This window comes from Mchenga conophoros, linkage group LG15 (assembly GCF_057382185.1).
Source record: "Mchenga conophoros isolate Kocher_MC1m ecotype Shallow Benthic linkage group LG15, M_conophoros_male_GT1.1, whole genome shotgun sequence".
Taxonomy (NCBI): domain Eukaryota; kingdom Metazoa; phylum Chordata; class Actinopteri; order Cichliformes; family Cichlidae; genus Mchenga; species Mchenga conophoros.
In genome coordinates this window covers 40045502-40064219 of record NC_140540.1, presented here as the reverse complement: position 1 = coordinate 40064219, position 18718 = coordinate 40045502, and the positions used below count along the sequence as shown (strand labels likewise).

General features: G+C 41.6%; 1 protein-coding gene across 21 annotated transcripts in view; it reads right to left on the bottom strand.

The window, feature by feature from the left end:
- Window positions 1-18718, bottom strand: part of adgrl2a (adhesion G protein-coupled receptor L2a) — a 91345-nt gene that overhangs the window by 28626 nt on the left and 44001 nt on the right. For 17 of the 21 annotated variants that reach the window (XM_085245756.1, XM_085245755.1, XM_085245758.1 and 14 more), the window contains exons 4-7: window positions 15364-15473; window positions 13778-13837; window positions 9016-9030; window positions 7094-7894 (exon numbers count right to left, since the gene is read on the bottom strand). In XM_085245756.1, coding sequence (XP_085101882.1) covers window positions 7094-7894; window positions 9016-9030; window positions 13778-13837; window positions 15364-15473 — 986 coding nt within the window. The remainder of the gene's footprint in view (window positions 1-7093; window positions 7895-9015; window positions 9031-13777; window positions 13838-15363; window positions 15474-18718) is intronic. The other 4 variants (XM_085245748.1, XM_085245763.1, XM_085245759.1 and 1 more) reach the window with 1 other exon arrangement.

The following is an 18718-nucleotide window of genomic DNA, read 5'->3' as shown; positions in this document are numbered from 1 at the left end:
AATAATCACATGATGGGAAGTGAAGCTGCTTAAGAGATTTACTGTACCGCTTGTACCTACTGTACCATTTTTGAGAGAGGGAAAAAAACAACCTTTTTGTGCTACAGTGAAAGGCTTGTGGTAATCACACGCCCATGAAAGGGGAAAAAGTTAACGAGCCCATGAAACCACAAAACAGATCCAGGCCTGTTTCTGCCATCAATAGCGACCCGTGATAGGCTTTTGGGAAGGGGACCAACGAACAACCCATCGGCTTTAGAGCCGCTCGACACTGAGCGCAGGCTAATTGAAATAAGGCGCTGAAGTGTGAGAAAAACTGTAAATAATTCTCTGTGCTAATACTGCTGATGCGTCCCTGTTTCCAGCGCGCACGGCGCTCGTTGTCTCCGGGTCCCGCCTTGCATCGAAGTTCATATGGAAATGGAGCTGTTCTTGAGTACGAAACAGCGTGATGATTTATAATATGTTTGTGATGCATTTTGATATCTACCAATAATAACAATAATACACAAAGGAAATTGGATTACACATCTTTCACTCTACGCCGCGTTTGTAGCTGTGGAGGGAACACAGCGTATGATTGCTTGTGTATCAGCAGTAAATATTAAGAAAGGCGAGTGAAAATTCATATAATTTCCCATGAGTCATGTCCTTGTGAGGTGTGTACAGTACACATCTATGTCTTAGGGAACCTAATAGTTGGATTATGTTATTTTCTGTTGTCTCCAGTGTTTCTGTTTCACACAGCAGCACTGGAGGCAACACACACACACACACACACACACACACTTTGAAGGAAGCAGAGACATACATATACACATTTACACATTCATATACACTCTCACACACAAAATGTATGGAGAACAGACTTAGCAGCTGCCAGACTGCCGCCTGTTTTCTTTTTTTTTTTCCTTGCAGCTTTCTGAACCGTACGTGCCTCAAATTTCAAGCGTTAACTCAAAGTGTGCCAGGCAGACTGATATGCAACGCTGTGCACAGGAGAGGGTATCTATTTTGGGGCAGTCACATGCACGTGCACGAGCGCACGGAGATGCACACCCAAGCGGCTGCGTGTGCATGTGTGAGCACGGGAGCTGCAAAACGCAGAAATCCATGCAAACCCGCAGATTAGAGAAACACAGACTCCCATAGACACAATAATCACGCCTGTGTGAAATAAATCTCCTCAAAGGCGTGTGTCAGGGAGTGATGGGGGACCATTGTGATGTCTGAGTAATAATTCTTTTAATACGCCTTGTTTCACAGTCAGACTGTAATCAAACAAGAGACTGTGGATCCCCTTGGCTATAGGACTCAGTGTAACTATAATCACCCCTCCTCCCCTTTATGTAAAACAACTCTTTGTGACATTCTAAATCATAACCCCGGGTTTGCTATTGCCCACATCTTGTGTGCTGTCAGTGGAGATTATTTGGCCATGTTGTTTATACTAACGTAACATCAGCTTGTAAGGCTGCATTCCAAGTGAAGTTCCAACTAGCAGGTCGGGACTGTGGGATAAGCTCTGAAATGGTATTCTTTATCCAGTGGCCAGTGCTCAGTGCTGGAGTAACAGCAAAGATCGTGATCATATTTCAGAGGAAACAGGTGACCTCCTAACCTGATGTGTAATAGCCTTTATTGCCACCAGATGGTTCGTTATTATCCCACAAAAGTAATATCTGAGACGCTGTGAATAATAGTCCAAATCCCCATTGTGGAATTTCCCTTTTTCATCAGCCTAGTTAAATTCACTCCTATATCATAACCAAAAAGGAGAACAGCGGTGTTATGATGTAGACAGAATAACTAAATTGTGTTTAAAAAGATACGGGGGAGGAATAAAGAGCTGAAGCAGGCGGACAGATATTAGAGAGTTTTGCATTCTAAAAGCAACAATGGAGACATTTAGCTGACAAAATTGGAAATATCATGCACCTGGGCAGAAAAATATGAGATTTAGGGACGTATTTAAGCCGCTCAACAAAATATGAAACTTGCTGAATTTACCTGTTCCGACCAAGAAGCAGGCCTGCCAAGAGGTCAGCTCGCTGTGGGGGGATTTTTATACAGACTTGCTGCAGTGAGGTGTTTCATTTGGTTGAGCCTTGGCTGGCCGGGCTTGTGCGGTCAGAATTAGAGTCACCTTGACAGAGGCGAATAGTTACTTACCAAGAATTTATCAGTAGAAAATCCAACTACGAACAGATGGGAAATATTGGATTTTACTTTTTTTTTTTATAATGAAAATATTGATCCTTAAAAAAAAACAAACAGTGGAAATGACTTCTTAATGACAGCCAGCAGTGTGTGAGCCGCGTGCTCATGTTATGATGGCCATCTTTGCCCTGTTGTGTGTGTGCAGTTCCCCATGAGGCAGAGCTAAGGATTTGCTCAAATCCACTCATTTAGTGTGCACTGCTCTCACTAGGCATTATTTGAGCAGTCTGACTTAGGCTTTAGCCCGACTTCAGCAGAGAAGTCAAACAGATGCCTATGGGTGACGACATGCTTGCAAAATGCAAACATGTGGATCTAAGTCGCAGCGCGTGTACATTCACAGAGAAGGAGGACTTAAAAGAAAAAAAATTGCTAGTTTGGATCAGCTGGAGGGCAAAGCAGAAACGAGGCACTGATGTGATCGGTGCTTAATGTTACACCGTGATTGCACTTGCTTGCGGAGGCGTCGACGGACAGCTGTGGACACCATGGATGAGTAGTTGTTCTTATTAAAACGGTCTTCTGGGACGACGCGTGCTTGTAAATCTACACAGGCAAGCCTGTGACGACAAATTTGAAGGCACGCCATGGCAGCGTGTAGCTTCGGTTTCACTGATGACAAAATTGGCATCGCTGTGACCAAAGGTGACTATCGTATATTCACGGACGTGAAAAGGGTAAAACATGCTTTAGGAGAGATATGTGGATTTGGTTGTCAGAGTTAGAGTGGGTTTGGTCCGATGGCATCAGGCACCAACCGAGACAATGAGTGTCTGCAACTCAGAAATAAAGAAATAAAAGAAAGAGTAAAGCAGCACAACTGAATGCAACAGAAACAACGACGGCGAGAAACCATGTGACTGAAACGGACAGAAAAGAAAACATGAAGACAAAAACAGAAAGGGTGATTTTCCACATCGATACCCTCCCCATCCACACCGCTGTGTCCACACTTGATTGTTGTCAAGGCAAACATGTTTTTAACCCATCCTGAACCGTGATCCTGCACCACAGTGAGCAGACACAAAGTTCTTACCACCTGACCAGAAATAGCCTCACACACATTTTCAAAACTGCACAGCCTGGCTAAACAAAGAATAAAAAAAAGATGGTTTTGATCATTGTGGCTAATTTATACATTTTTTAAGGGTGTGGCTGCTTCGAGATGTTTTTCAGTGTCGTACTAAACGAAACTGTCAGGACTGCATATGTTGTAACTAGCTAAAAGTAGCATCCCTTTTAATGAGCCTGGGAAGTGGCACCTCCTTATCCAAGCCGGCTACTCGACAATCGCAACACCTTAAAAAATAATAAAGAACAAATTCAAACTCGAGGACACATAAACATCCATGCTCTATACATTTTAGCGGAGCAGCTTAGATGGCTGCGAAAGCTTAATGATGATGTTGACAGTGTCCATCTTTTTACCCCCCTTCCTTGTTTTCTCTCTAAATGTTGCCACGCACAAGTTGACCTCCATGTAAGCACCACAGAAGACAGAAATGAATCATAGTGGTGCTTATTAGAGAGCTGTATATTTATCAGACTATAAGAGGTAAGCTCTCTAGGGTGATGCTAATGCATATGAGTCACAAGCATCTGTTAACAGCTGAACATTTTTGCACTGTAAAGCACTTTCATAACACACCAACTACAGGGCATTGTTTTGACCACATGCAGACTTTTGTAAGCTAATTGGCAACTCGCGTCGGTGAGCCGTACCTTATAATTTTAGACAAATTGGGTCATTTTCTTTCTTACGATCCCTACTTGCAAATGTTGTAATTTGACTGTGCAGCGCAAAGATTGAAACTGTATGCAAATGTATTGACATTTGAACAATTAAAGAGGCGGTTTTGATTTGTGTGGGTGTTAACTGCAGCACTGGGGGCTTTTATACAGTAGTATTTTGCAGTGCGGGATAAAATAAAAGATTTCCAAGGCTCACCTGTGTCCCATCCTGGAAATGTCACAGCTTGTTTTTACCCACTTTGGGTATAAAAGGCTTTGGAGATGCTTACGCGGTGGTTTGAGGCCACATATCAGAGCTTGGCATGAATACATTCTCCACAGAAATGGGTGCATAATGAGTTCTCTTTGGGAATACCTCATTCAAATCCATGTAATCATCTCACTTAAAAAATGCAACAAAGGAATGTGCCTTTTGCATTGGCAAAACCACTTTATTATATTGACGTTGGTCAAAGCCACGAGAGGGACTTGCTGACCCATATAGCGTCCACTTCCAGTGGAGCTGATTGTTGAATCGGAGCCCATCCACTCCCACATAATCCTACAAGAGATGATCTTGTCTCTACACGAGCAATGCTATTGGACTTGACAAGAACCCAAATGTCTGTCGCATAAAGCCTCAGCGTCACTTTGATGCTTAGCGTTCCATGACGGATCAAATCAAGTGACTGAGTTGTTTGTGCATTGAGAAATGGCAATAGAGCAGAAAGTGCAGTAAAAGTAAAGTTTTGGTCTTGCCCCTACCAATTCCATCAGCTTCTATTCATTCTCTGAGATTCCCTTTAAAAGTAGAACGACCTGCAGATATTAGTCAAAAGTTTAACACAGCCCTATAAATACTGAAAGCGTGGAACTATTTTGCATGTTGGATTCTTAGGGCTAAAACACTGTGCACCATATGGTGATTCAACAAATAGAAAAAGTAAGAAACTATTACTTTGCTGCTTAAATCCTCTTGTTACACGGTAAGTAACTACTGGATGTTTGTCTGACTGATAATGGGCCAAACTCATCATTCAGCAGCAGAATTTTGCAAGTTTGGGCCAGTTACTGCTACACTCATACACAAACACACCTTTGTGCGTGTGCATGTAGTCTAGGCTTTAGTGCATGAGAATGTTCTTTTAGTTTCCTTCTTTTTTCTTTGTCGCTGCTGCTAAAAACGTATAGGTTCAACTTTTAACACCACAAAAGCATTCTGATGGCTTGTTTCAGTGGCCAGTGATGCAGCCACTGAAACGAGCATAAAGATATCAAAGAGAGGGCGTCCTGTGACAGCCAGAAAAAATTGCCATCATTTATGTGTCAACATCAGCCATGTGGGAGGACAAGTTTATTGACATCTTGATGATCATCCTGGACCATTCTCCCTTGCTCTCATCGACTGCAACTCAACATACATTAGTCAGCAACAGGGCCAGGCTCATGTCTCATTTGTCAAGGGGAGAGAACTGAGTCCTTGTAGACATTAAAATAAAGATGAGAGAATAAGGAAACCCTAAGGAGAAGGAAATGCAGGATGTCAGAGACTGTATATTTCTTAACGTACTAGACAGGAAGTGAAGTGGGCTCTTTTTGATGCTTGAGAGGTATCTGTGTGAATAAACAAGCTAGCACAGTGTGATTTAAGACACACAGACAACTGGAGTGTATTCTTATATCAGGGCAGATCCTTTTAAAGCCTCTTATTTTGCTATCGGTGATCAGTGTCCATTTAACAAATGAAAAAGTTGATTGAGCATGCAGTGTGTGTATAAACAGCTTAATACGGGAAGCCATATCAGTTAATCTGGAAAGACAATGCTGACTGCTTCATAGTCAGTTTGCTGGTTATAAACACATAATGCACTAATTGACTCTCATTTGTTAGGAGAAAAAAATAACACGACCGCTTTTACAGTGACTGTCGGGAAATTTAAGGGAATGGCCCAAAACCAGCTTATTTTTGATTTCTTCAAATGAGTACGTGAATGTATGTTCAGGCATGACTAAAATAAGGTAACGGATTCTGACTGCAGAATACGCCTCAATTGTTCAAAATTTGTAGGTAAAACTCGATATATTGATAAAGTATTTAGTGGAAGAACTTCACGCAAGTTATAAAGATCATTTTTTAATTTTATTTGGCCAGTGAACCCTGTGCATTTTACCTCAGACCTGGTTTGCATTGCCTAGGCTGATGCTGTTCCACTTGCTGAACCCAGTCTAGCAGCCCTAGGCCATGCCCTATCAATACCAAAGTGGACGAGCCAACGCATTAATAAATATTGAGCTCTTGGATAATCTGTGAAAAAGTTGCTTGACCTCTGTGGCTCATCATTAACTATGCTGAGCATTACGTGGACTTAGGATTCTGGGTGTGGAGGGATTAAGATAATTACCGTTATTATATTCTCAGCGTAAGGACGATTGCAAGCCTTGGCTGGTCTCCGCTCAGCTCTTGACAGCTAAATTAAAAACACATGCTGCCGATGTGACCCTGGATGATTGATCCGTCTCTTTTTTGTCTGCATCTCTTTCTGTCTTAAGGAGAACCTTGAATCCTTACACTTCAGCTAGAGACTGTAAAATGAAGTGGGGGGGTTCTCTCGCTTTTTTTCACTTTTTAATGGCCAACAGAGATTTCAAGTTTCAGCATCACTGGGGAATTATCTAACCTTGCCCCAGGCCAGACTTTGCACCTGTCCAGACATGTATGTTTCCAGAGGTGAGAGTATCTCTCTCTCTTCCTGTCTTACTCACTCTCAAAAAAAAAAAGAAAGGAATATGCTAGCAGGGGTCCCTGGAGCCTTAGCACCAGGGACTCAGGGAACGCCCGGATGGTAAACCTCCCAAATCCCCATGATGCTGATCCCTTATGATATGGTAACTGGCTTCGAGGTGTTGTTTACCACAGAGCCCCGCTCACTTCAATGCTTTCCTACACTCCAAAGCTTCCCATAACATATCTAGCACATATTAGATTCTAAATTAAAAATCAGTCAGCTGTGACACTTGATACATAGATGGGGATAGCAGAGGAATATAAAAGTGCACTTGACAGGAACTAAAATCACAATCTCAGCAATGCAATTTAACACTATTGTCTGCAGGAGAAATGATCGGGGCGACGGTTTCTTACCATGTGCCGGATCAGGCAGGCCAAACTCCAAGTTGTACCTCAGGATGTAAAAGTTATTCCACACATAGAGCTGGTTATCTCGCGGATTATAATCCACAGCTGCAATGTACTGGTACTGGTTGGGAAAGTGGATATCAACGTATTCCCCACGGTTCTGTTTGGTATTGTAAATATAATCAATCAGGCTCTTGCTGACTTCACTTTCATTGTCTTCGTAGGTGGAGCGGACCACATAGAGTACTCCACAGACCATGAAGGCATTGGAGGCTGAGCGCTTGTCATAGGTCGTTTCCCAGGTAGCTTCAAATCGTAGCGTGTAGGGGTTCAGCTGGCTGATCACCATCATACCATTGTTCTGCTCTGTGGCATAAATCACCCACAGCCCGTTCTCATCCACCGCCAGGTCAATGTCTGTTTTTCCTCCCCACTTGTAGGGCGACGTGTCGTGGTAGTTGGCGTTGTTGATGATCGCCTCACCGCTTTTGATTCGAGTCCGCAGGTCAAACTTCACGATGTTTCGGGTACGCTCCTTGTTGAAAAACACCGCCCCGTCGTAGACCACAAATCCAGTCCCATCCACCCGGTGCGGCAGCTTGTAGGTGATGGTTTGACGGGCATTTTGAAAGTCATCCAAGGAGGAGTACTCGATTAGAGTGTCTGTTCGGTACGGAGTCCAAGGCATGAAGTAGATTTTGTCGCCGGCTTGCAGTGGGTCTTTGCACCAGGCTCCAGCTTGCTGCTCCGCTTCAAATATAAAGGAAGGTTCACCGACAGCTTTCAGAGTCCCAGGACAAAGAAAAACTAGCAATGGAGAAAGAGTAGAATGAGAAGCAGAAAGGTTAAAATGTGAAAAGCATATACATATATATATACACGCTTAAATAGCCGATTTAATAGCTAATTTCTTCATTTTGTTTTACAGGTTGTCCAATAAGAGTGGGGACAAACACATATCAACGAGTGGCCAAAACACAACTAACATCTATAGCCAATATGAGGACGTTTTGTGCATAGAAAGAAAAAATACAAAGAAATAGAAAAGTTATTAAGCATAATGTTTAAATATGTAGTAGTCGGAAACGAAAAGAAGACTGGCCTCATAGACATTAACTGTTGAGTAAAACACAAATGAGGGGAAAACATAACAGAAACAAAACTTAACATAACAATTGGTCCTGTAAATAAAAGTATGCAGCCAACTAAAGTCACTTGGCAACAGACGGGAGAGGTTATGACAGAGCAGGAGTCAACGGAGTCTGCAAAATGTGTATACTCTGATGTCTCAGTTACACCACCTATTCTAATGGTATATACCTGAGAGGCTCGTCATTACGAAGTGGTGCAAATATCACAATCATTCAAATTGAAAAGTAATAAAAAATGTTTGGTTTCTTTTCTTTGAAAGGGTCTCTTGAGGTGTTTTTGGTTGTTGTCTGAGGTAAAGGAGGCATAAGAATCAACGGAGAAAAGAGCAGCAAGTGGTCTGGTGAGAATAATGGGGAAAACAGTGAGAAGGGTAGGGATCTTGAAGAGAAAAGGGACAGTTGATAGCAAAAGCTTGAAAAGAAGGCCAGGAAACACTGTTACCATGGCATGCTATGGAAAAGGGTTTAGAAGCCAAGCAATATGAGATTCTGCTGAGTAGCAAAGCACCCAGGGAGAATGAGAAGAGGACGCCCCTATGGACTGCAGCCAATATTCCCCCATTTACATCTTTTGGCTGCTTGTGTACCGTCTTTATATGGCCAGCTTTACTTCCCTTGTAGCACTACACTGGCTGCTAACGTTACAGTTGGGGGGTGCGGAGGTTCTGACGATAACGTCTGCAATGGGTTTCTAGAGGCCACCATCGGAAAATAGGTAACTGACAACTAGATGCCACAAAACAAGGAGCTAGGGTTTGGGTCGTGTCTGTTATTTACCTTTTTGCTCCACTTCTATTTTAAGCGTTGGAAGAGAGAATGAAAGGGGTGCAAGGGAAAAAAACAGATTAATATGAATTAAGTGTCATCGCCACGATTACATATGCAGAAACACGTTATGAGACATGGAACAAGACGGGTACACCTATTAGAAACAGGAAAGTTGTGAGAAAGATGACACACAGACGTCAAAGTCCTGTCTCAGAAAAAGGGTTAGATTAGAGCACCAAAAACTGTGTGGTCACATTTGGCGTCATGACTAATTGTCAAAGTAGTTTTGTAGCAAAGTGGTGGGTGGATTTTTTTTTTCATTGGCAAGTGAGAAAATTGTTATTAACATACGTTCAGTTTTATATCCACGACTCTAACCATTTCAGAAAAATCTCTCTTTAGTTAGAAATATGGTAAAAATTTGCATAAAGTAAAAGTCACATTTTTGTCTCTCAAAGAAACTGAAACCCTGTCTTACAGTTGGACAGATCACACGATACTTTCTAGAGTGTGACTTTTCATTCCCTTAAATCCACTCACCACCAAAACTCAATCAAGATTGATTATTTCCTTTTTCTAAGTGGAAAGTTGTACAAATACACTGCTCAAAAAAAGGTAAAATTTAGGGAGCAATCCATTTCACCTGCTTTGGTGCAATGAAAGCTACAACAGGCACACCGGAGAGGCAACAACATGACAACAGTTTAGCAGGTGGTGGCCACAGACCATTACTCTCCATGTCCTTCCTGCACCACGTTTCTCTGCTTTTGCTTTTTGCTAGCGTCCTTGTCAACACTGTTATCACGAGACGCTCCATGCAGCACATTCAGGTTCCTGTAGGAGCGTATGTTATGAGAACTGGACAGGGCCTCCCCAATCCCAGCCCTACAAAATGACCCCAGTAGGCTATTAATACGAATACCAAACGGTCACACGCCATGAAGACGGGACTAGGGGCTGACGTCCTTTGGCGTGGCCTTTAGCACAGTGCAGCTTGATTGGCATTCACCAGTGAACATCAGAATTGGCGTGTTCTCCGCTGACACGCCATGAGAGCAGCTTCACACTGAGTACAAGTGACAGACGTGAAAGAATCTGGAGATGCCTTGGTCAGTGTTATGCTGCCTGCAGTAGCACTGAGCATGAGTGCTTAGCAGTGGGTCAGTGATGGACTGGGGAGGCATATCCTTGGACAGCTGCACAGACCTCCACATGCTAAACAGCTGATCACTGTTAGGTACCAGGATGAAATCCTCAGACCCACTGTCAGACCTTATGCTGTTGCTGTGGGTTCTTCTAGTGTATAGGTAATTCCTGGACAGAGGCATCGATGCCATTGACTGGCCTTCATTTCCCCAGACCTGAATCCAACTGAGAACCTCTGGGAGCACCCAGACTGTCTCGGATGTCACTGATGAAATGATCCAGGTCTAGAAGGAGATCTGCCAGGTCACCGTCTGCTATCTCACCCAGAGCCACACTATGACACCAGTTGAAGCAGCCTCTAATTTCAATTTTAAACTTTGATTGGTGGTATAATTTTGAACCTTGCCTGCAAAGGGTTTATGAATTACACATTTTATATCAAAAAAGCTTTTCTATGTGTGATTTAAGTGGGGGGTTTTTGAGCAGTGTAATTGATTACATCGTGTTATTCAATTAAAGCAGGTTTTAATATAATAAAGATCCAATTTCAATTTTGTGGGAAAAATACAATGCAAAAGTCTCAATGTAACATTTTTATCATTATTTTCACTTTTAAAAAGATGAAGCCATGCACAAATAAGTTCATTGCAGACCAAGGGAGCAGGTAATCACTGTAAATTGTTGGAGCAAAATGCATGAATATACCTCTCGTGCACTCACTGTGGAAAAATGTATTTAATTTTATGTTCCATAAGAGCGTGCGCAATCTGAATAGATGTTTTTGTGTCCATATGAGTCTGCTATAAATTAGCCATCATGAGCGCATTCAAACAAGGCACTCTGAATGCACTTGTGCTAATAAGCATTATTCAGTCCATTAAACTGAGATGTCAATAGCCGATAAAACATTTCACATTTCACTAAAACTTAAAAAAAAAAAAAAGAATTCCATATGCATTGCAAGTGAGTGGCTTCTAATTCTGAACTGCAACAATACAATAATGGAAAATATATATATAGAGAGAGAGAGCAGTATATAAGCAAGGTACATCTAAAGCCTAGATCAGACTGGACAATTCAAGACAGTACAGCAGTAATCTGTTTGTGTTGAATGTACACTGTTTAAGAGGTAACAGTGTTACAGAAAGGGAAATCCAGTCAGTGGTATTTGTACATGAACGAGAGAAAAACTGTGAGTGAGATATCAAAACAATTCTGTCACTCTGCCCTTAAAAGGCAAAAACCTGATTTAAATTTGGCTGATCTGAAATTCAAGGTAAAGAAAATTAGATTTTATTTTAACTGCTTCTTCACATCATGAGCTGTGACCAAGAGACCGAGCAGCTTATAGTGTTCGAGCACACGGTTTCAGTGTCGTTTTGTTTTTTTAAATTGTGTTTTGGACCTTAATTTATCCTCCAAGATCAAACTTCAAATTCAGCGCTCACTATTATGTCCTGATGTGTCAAGTAGTTAGAATGAGACCTCAAAACTTCAGCGAGAACAATGAGAAAACCTTGAAGTGGAAATCAGCAAAAATTTAAATTAGGTGTGTCTTTGGCTTAAGGAACCTGGTATTTATCAAATTGTACTCTTATTTAAGTGAGTTTTATTTCTTTTAATTTGAACTTTTATGAAGCGTCAACAACAAAGTAATATCTATGTGCGGAGTGTTTGAAGTGCACTCGTACTTTACTTCACTGATTCAACGATTATTTCTGCACACCTCTGATCTTGTGCCCTTCAGTCTACATTCCTATGTGTTTGTGACTGTCTGTTTTTCACAAAAAGCGTTAACGTGATCATACATTTTTATCCGAGGCCTGCAACACTCCTTTTGTATACATGTTCACATTAAAATTTGAATCCGTCACAAACTGTTGAGTCTGATCTTGGCTTCTGTGGCAAGAAAGAAAAAAAAATCTATGAAGCTCAAAAGGATCCACAAATGAATGCACTCCATTCTGCAGAAGAAATTCAAGTGTGCTGCACCTAACTAAGAGATCTCACATGGATAGGAATCAAACAAACTAACAACAGTTCTCAGAAGCTGCCTCAGCCACACAAAATAGAAGAGGTGAGAAGCAGACGGAGAGACACGGGTGAAGGAAATCTGGAAAGAAAGGGAGAACACATGACCGAAGACCTGATGATGTAAGTAGAAATGTAAAAATAGAAACAGCAATCAGTGTGATCAGAAATCGGTCAGTGGATGAAGAGAGTGAGTCAGATACCCAGGAGGTTTCCTGCAGATTGCACAGGGGAAGGGAAGAAATTAAGTCAGTTTATATACAGCAACATTACAACAAGCATGAGACACATTCGAATCCACATTTAACCCAGGAAACTACATTCTTTTCTTTTCTAGGGAATTCTTGCTTTTTAAGAAGTACTTGTAATTAAATAACCCCGGTTAATAATCTGGCTTTCTATTATTTTGTGAACACATGTCTGCTGTCAACTCAGTTAGGTATCCTGGTGTTGAATTGAAGCATTAAATTAAATATACTCAAGAAAAAGGAAGGGGTGGGAGGTGTGAGGGGGCTAAACAAAGCCATCAAAGAGGACTCGATGCTCATGCTGTATTTTTTATCCTATTTTTCCTGTTCTGGCCAACACTGTCACTCGGAGCTGAGGGGTTTACCTGTACTAACAGGTGATGAAAATGAAAATATTAGCAATGAGGCCTGCTTATTCAATTCAATTCAATTCAATTTTATTTATATAGCGCCAAATCACAACAAAAGTCGCCTCAAGGCGCTTATGCCAACTGGCACGACTCTGCAGTTTTACAAGTAAGAATAGAGAAGGAATCATCCTCTTTTTTTCCCACCGATTCGAAATTGCTTGCATAGAACAATCTTAATAAAGAAACATCGAGGCTTTTATGTTGCCTGATTCAAGCAATTACTGGAGCCAATTCAAAGGGTGACTCAGTGCCAGGTGAAGACAAAATTTACATCCTTGGCTGGAATATGAAGCTAATGCTACTAATGAGGGCAGTTCATGACAAGAACCAAATTATAAAGCCAAAGGAGGAAAATGGTTGGAATGTAGGTAAGTCATTGCACACGCTGCTTGCACAGAAGTGTAATTATGCAAAGACTTGGAAAATAGACCGAATGGATTAAATACATTCAGCTGGTGAGAAAAAAAACAACATTTTAAGTCTTCTGTTGTGTAACTGCTACTTGTGTTTCTTGGGGACAGTGAGATTTTGAGGGGTGGTAGTTACCGGGCTAAACGAGGACACTGTCTTTGGTCCCCTTGCTGATCAGCTTAATGGGGATTTCAAGTGTTCTTTTGAAAAACATCTACTCAAGTCTGCAAATCCGGGGGTTCCTAAGCTTCTGGACTGCTGAAATGTTGTTAATCATGAACCTCTCTATTTGGCATATGATCTATTCAATCTGCATTAGTCTGACTCTACAAAATGAGATGCATGGATTAATATTATTTTTTTGCTGAGGGCTGAGGAGACAGAGGATTGGTTACAGGAGAACAACAAAACAGGCAACTTTCCTATAAATCAAAGTCTATCACTGTTTACAGTAGGGGTTGAATAGGAAAGGCTGGACTGGGCTTGTGTGGACTGAATCAGACTGGGAGAACACTATACACTTACCAGGGCAGTTGCGATAGGATACATTCTGTGTTCTTGGTCCTATTCTGGTTGGGCATGGACCTTGAGAAGCAAAAAGATGGGGCTACAGACATGCATGTTTGAAACTGTTTAGAGTGAGGACTTCTTTTTATTTTCATTGGTTAGACAGACTTTTCTAGGGCTGAGAGTCCTTGGTCAGAAGTTTATTTTTCACCACCACACTAGCAGCCTAGACTGTTTCCTCTGCGAGATGTGAAGGCAAAAGACAATCATAATAGCGGGTGGACACGAGTGCACCGTGAGGTTAATCCTACTATTAAAGTTTGCGGCATCACAGCAAGACGTAGAATCAATACGTTGCTTGACTATAAGGTGAGCTCCCCCTAGCCTCTCTAACCCCCCCAAAAAAGAAAGAAGGTAGCAGTTGAGTGCAGTCTGAGGTAGGACCTCCAGGATTCGTCTTTCCTCAGTAAGTTGGACTCGAATGCCCATTACTGCTTATTCCATGTTTAATTACAGGTCCTCAAAGCCTCAGAGAGGTTAACCTTTAAGTTGTAATGAGTTTCACCATCTAATGATGTTCACTAATGCATTCCAATTCAACACTAAGGGGAACAGCTTAAGCAGGTTTACTGGTAATGAGCAGCGTTGAACAGATGTGTTAAGGAGAAACAGAATACAGGTGTTTTATTTCGATTTCGATTTCATTTCTGTTTTGAGCTGACTCAAGACTGCAACACATCCAAAGACATCAGAGTGCAAAATACTCATTTGGATCTACAAGAGCTGCCAAATACTATTGTCCCATCACCCCAACTCTAATTATTTCAGTTCCACCTGATTAGTGATTCTGGCAATTCATCTAAATCTTTGTCATTAATCAGTTTGTAAAGGTTACACGGGGGAATTTCCTTCACGAATTGCAAATGAACATGGCAGCTTAAAGGACAAAGGAGAATTTTAATACAAAGGGCAATCTAAAGATTGTTTGGAAGCTGAATGGCAATGAATATTTTAACACCAGAGGAACAGACAAAATGTTAACGCTATCTCTTTACATGAAATATTAGCTTGTTGACTTATGAGTGGAGCTATTTTGTTCTGTTACATAATGAAACATCTGCTAACATATTTCAACACCTGTTGTGCGAATGTATATTAAGCCATCAAGGTGAGCTGTGCTTATGCCTGATAGACTTCTCCGTACAAGACTTGAGTAATGAAACACTGTCTTGCTATTAAGGAGAGTCAGCATGACTTCCTCTGCCCTCCCTCTAGTCTGCTACCTCATAACCAGGCTTGTCGATCTGCTGGAAACACAGTGAGCACATCAATAATAAGGGCCGTGTGGAAGAGGACCAAAGGGTTTTACAGGTCATATTTCATGAAAAGTTCACAGTGACACAGATGGAAGAAGAGAAGGAGAAATAGGGTGTTGGAAGGTGTTGCAGACAAAGAAAGGAGACTGTCTGGAAGAAATGGGACAGAATATGGTACAACAGGAGGAGAGACAGAGGGCAAGGAGGAAGGGGGGAAACGATGGGGAAGGGGTGTCGGGAGAGAGAAAAGGGAGAGTTTACAATTCATGACAGAAGGGCCATACTTACTGTAGGGAACACACTCATACTGGACCTCCAGGTATTTGTAGGTCCCTGGGCAGGGGTCGGGGAAGACATCTGAACCCGTGATTACAATGCACTGGGTCCGATTGTTGCATCTGACGAGAGAAAACACAGGAAAGAAACATTCACTGCTTTGTTCAAATTCATCCAGTCTCAAGCAAACTCGGCAACTGAAGGAAATCCCAGAAAGTTGACTGTGTTCATCTGGATGTAGTGTTCTCAGTTTGACAGGGACAGAATCAGCTGTCTGGGATTTCCTTCCCTGGGTGATTAAGCGTGTATCGAGACAAACCGAAGGACATAAAAGGATAAATATTAAAGCGCTGTGTGCCGGTTCTTTTCAACGGCTCTTAACTCATGTTCAGGCTGGGAAATATTCAAATTCTATCAACAAAGAAATAAAAAGAGTAACGCTCAGCAAGATGTAGCCATGCTATTGAATCTGCGAGCACTAAAGATATGACCAGTTCCAGTGCTTTTCACTCTGTACATGCCTGTTGGATCTTTGCCATCAGGTTCATATAAAAGAGGTCTTTTGTGTTGTATTTCTTTTAGATAGTGGATAATCTGTCTGAATGTGTTTTTAGTCCCTTAACATAACACAGCATCACCTGTCTGGTAAAAAGCTGGTCAGCACTGAACTAAATACAGAGTTCCCCTTCGGACTCAGTACAACACATACAGTGTGAGATATCATGCCCCGCATCACATGTCCTGGTTGAAGACATCTCTCTTTGCAGCTTTAAGGCAGATGACCTATGATAACACACGCGAGGCCCCGTCTGCACATGCACACCTTTTTATAAACACCTCTAGCTAGCGACAGCTTGTTAGCCGTGCTGTCTGCCAACTTGAAGTCATCTGAACTCCTCTGTTGTTGTTAATAGAGTGCAGTTTGGAGGGAGTTGTCATCATGCTTAAATTCAAACTAACTTCTGCATGTGTTGTGGTTTGTTAAATGTCAAGCTGCTTGCATGCAGTTGAAACTTTGTGGGAGGAAAAAAAAAAGCAACAAATTATTCTAACACTGTCAGATGCAGCCAAAAAAAATGTAAAAACTAAACGGTGGGTAAATAAAATTAACAATACAATGATCAACTTTACAGTCCTTGCATTGCATCGCTGGTATGTGTCAAAGTCAATATCCATGACACACACCAGCAATGCAATGCACGGACTGACTTTGACACGTACCAGACATAAGACGTTGTTAGGATGTCACCATAGCAACAGAACTCCCTTAGAAAAAATGTGCTAAATCACACCGTAAAATTGCTCCGTCGCAGCTCGAGGAACATGACAACGACCCTCGGGGATCATTGGACCACAGAAGTCCCCGGTAACGGGGAACATGCTTACTTAATAACAACTGTTTTTTGATTGGATTCATCTTGTCTAATTACCTAATATGTGTCTGTCAGGTTTAAATAGCTGTGGGTGTTTTGTGAACGGATGCCAAATGCTATCATTTTGCTGTAAAGCATATTTACCTATGGGTATAAATAAAGTCACCTTGAATGCTCAGTAATGGCTCTGGGAACATGACCCATGGGAGCAGCACTGCCTTCATATCCTCCAGACCCCAATCCAGTGCACCACAACAAGCCCAATCCAAGGACGTCCCATTCTAGAACCCCCGGGATCCTAAGACCCGGATCCCGCAGGGTAGCCCTGTGATTCCATTTTGTTTTGTTAGCAGAAGAGGGAACCGCACATTATGTGGCACTAGTTTTAATGTTGCAGCTGACTGTGGCTCACTGTAAATACAGTACTGGACTACTGCACAGGAACCTCATGTGATCTTTACCCCCCACACTGGTCTTTGGTGGGGTGAGTTTTGCACAGGATAAACAGTCTCTGTGTGTTTCACTCAAATGTCCTGACTTATTGATTGAGCTTCCTCTGAATGGGCCTACATGCTGAGTAGCTTTATGAGGCACCCAAAATGCCATCAAAGGTCTCATTAATAATAACTGCAGCATCTGAAATTGCAGATCCCACAAGACCAGACAATATGAAATGTGTCATTTCTTAAAAATAAGAATAATAATATTAGATATCTTGTTTATAATTTCAACAGCCCTTACAGTAGTGTCAGAAGTACATTTCAGTCGCTGCCTTTAACATCTGGAGAGGATCTTCTGAGGTTCAGGGAGTTGTAGGAGACCACCATCTCGCTACACTGAAATCATGATAATGACATCAATACCCTGAGCTAGCCGTCTTTGCTTCCAAGGGGACTTGAAATTCTATTGGCAATGTGAGGAGCCGGATCGATAACCCTGTTCTGCTGATTTAGCAGAGACCAGAGATAATATTTGTTTCTTCTTATCACAGACCAGTGCGCCCATTTACAGCAGATCATTGGAAAATGTATTACTGGTTGCACTGTATTGTGCTTTGGGTTTTGCTTTTGTTTTGGGCTGGAGACGTAATCGCTGCTCTGTGTCCAAATGTTATTAATATATTATTAGGTATCTCAGTGGAACAGAGTTGGTTACTGTTGAGGGGCACAGTGATGAATTGACGTAGGGGCTGGACACTGGTGCCGCTTTAGTTTTTGCTTAAAAACAAACCTACAGAGTTTTAGCTGAGTATCAGGAATGCATGCAGGGCGCTGGGACTGAGATTTACAACACACAACTGTGTCCAGAACAAAGTCGGAACAACAGAAGGGAACATAATTAGACATCGCTCATTCATGTTCCTCTGCATTTCTACAAATCATGCTGACTGAAAGAGTTCATAAATGTTCATAAATGTTTTTGATAGAGAACACCTTCTTATTTTGACTGAGAAGCACAAATGGGGTTTTTTTTCCTTCTTTTTCCTTTTGGCAATTTTAATACAGCACATTTTATTACAGAGCAAATCAGCATAAACACACATTTGTTTCCACATCTGTGTGCATCTGTGTTTAGTGCAGATTTCAAGGGGCATTTCACTTTATTAATGACCTCCGTGAGTGATAACAGATGAAAATATCAGCATATTATAGTTGTATTTATGGAAATGAATGACTGTTTTGAAATTAAAACATGCACCTCATGCTGGGACCATAATACGCTGCTTGTTTTTGTGGCTAATATTTCTCGAGTCTGTAGCAGTTTCCATATATTATATGGTCACTTTGATGATTGTTTTTCCTTTGCTCATGCATAAGCATCTCATGCAGGAGCAATATAAATCACCGTGCTTTATCTATCAGATACCAACGAGACTGGGAAATGAATGCATACTTTATGTTACGGGTATGAAAAAGAATTAATTCAAAAATAAAATTTGTGACACTAATGAGACACCGGCCTGCCATCATCACTCAGGCAAATGCGTGAAACGA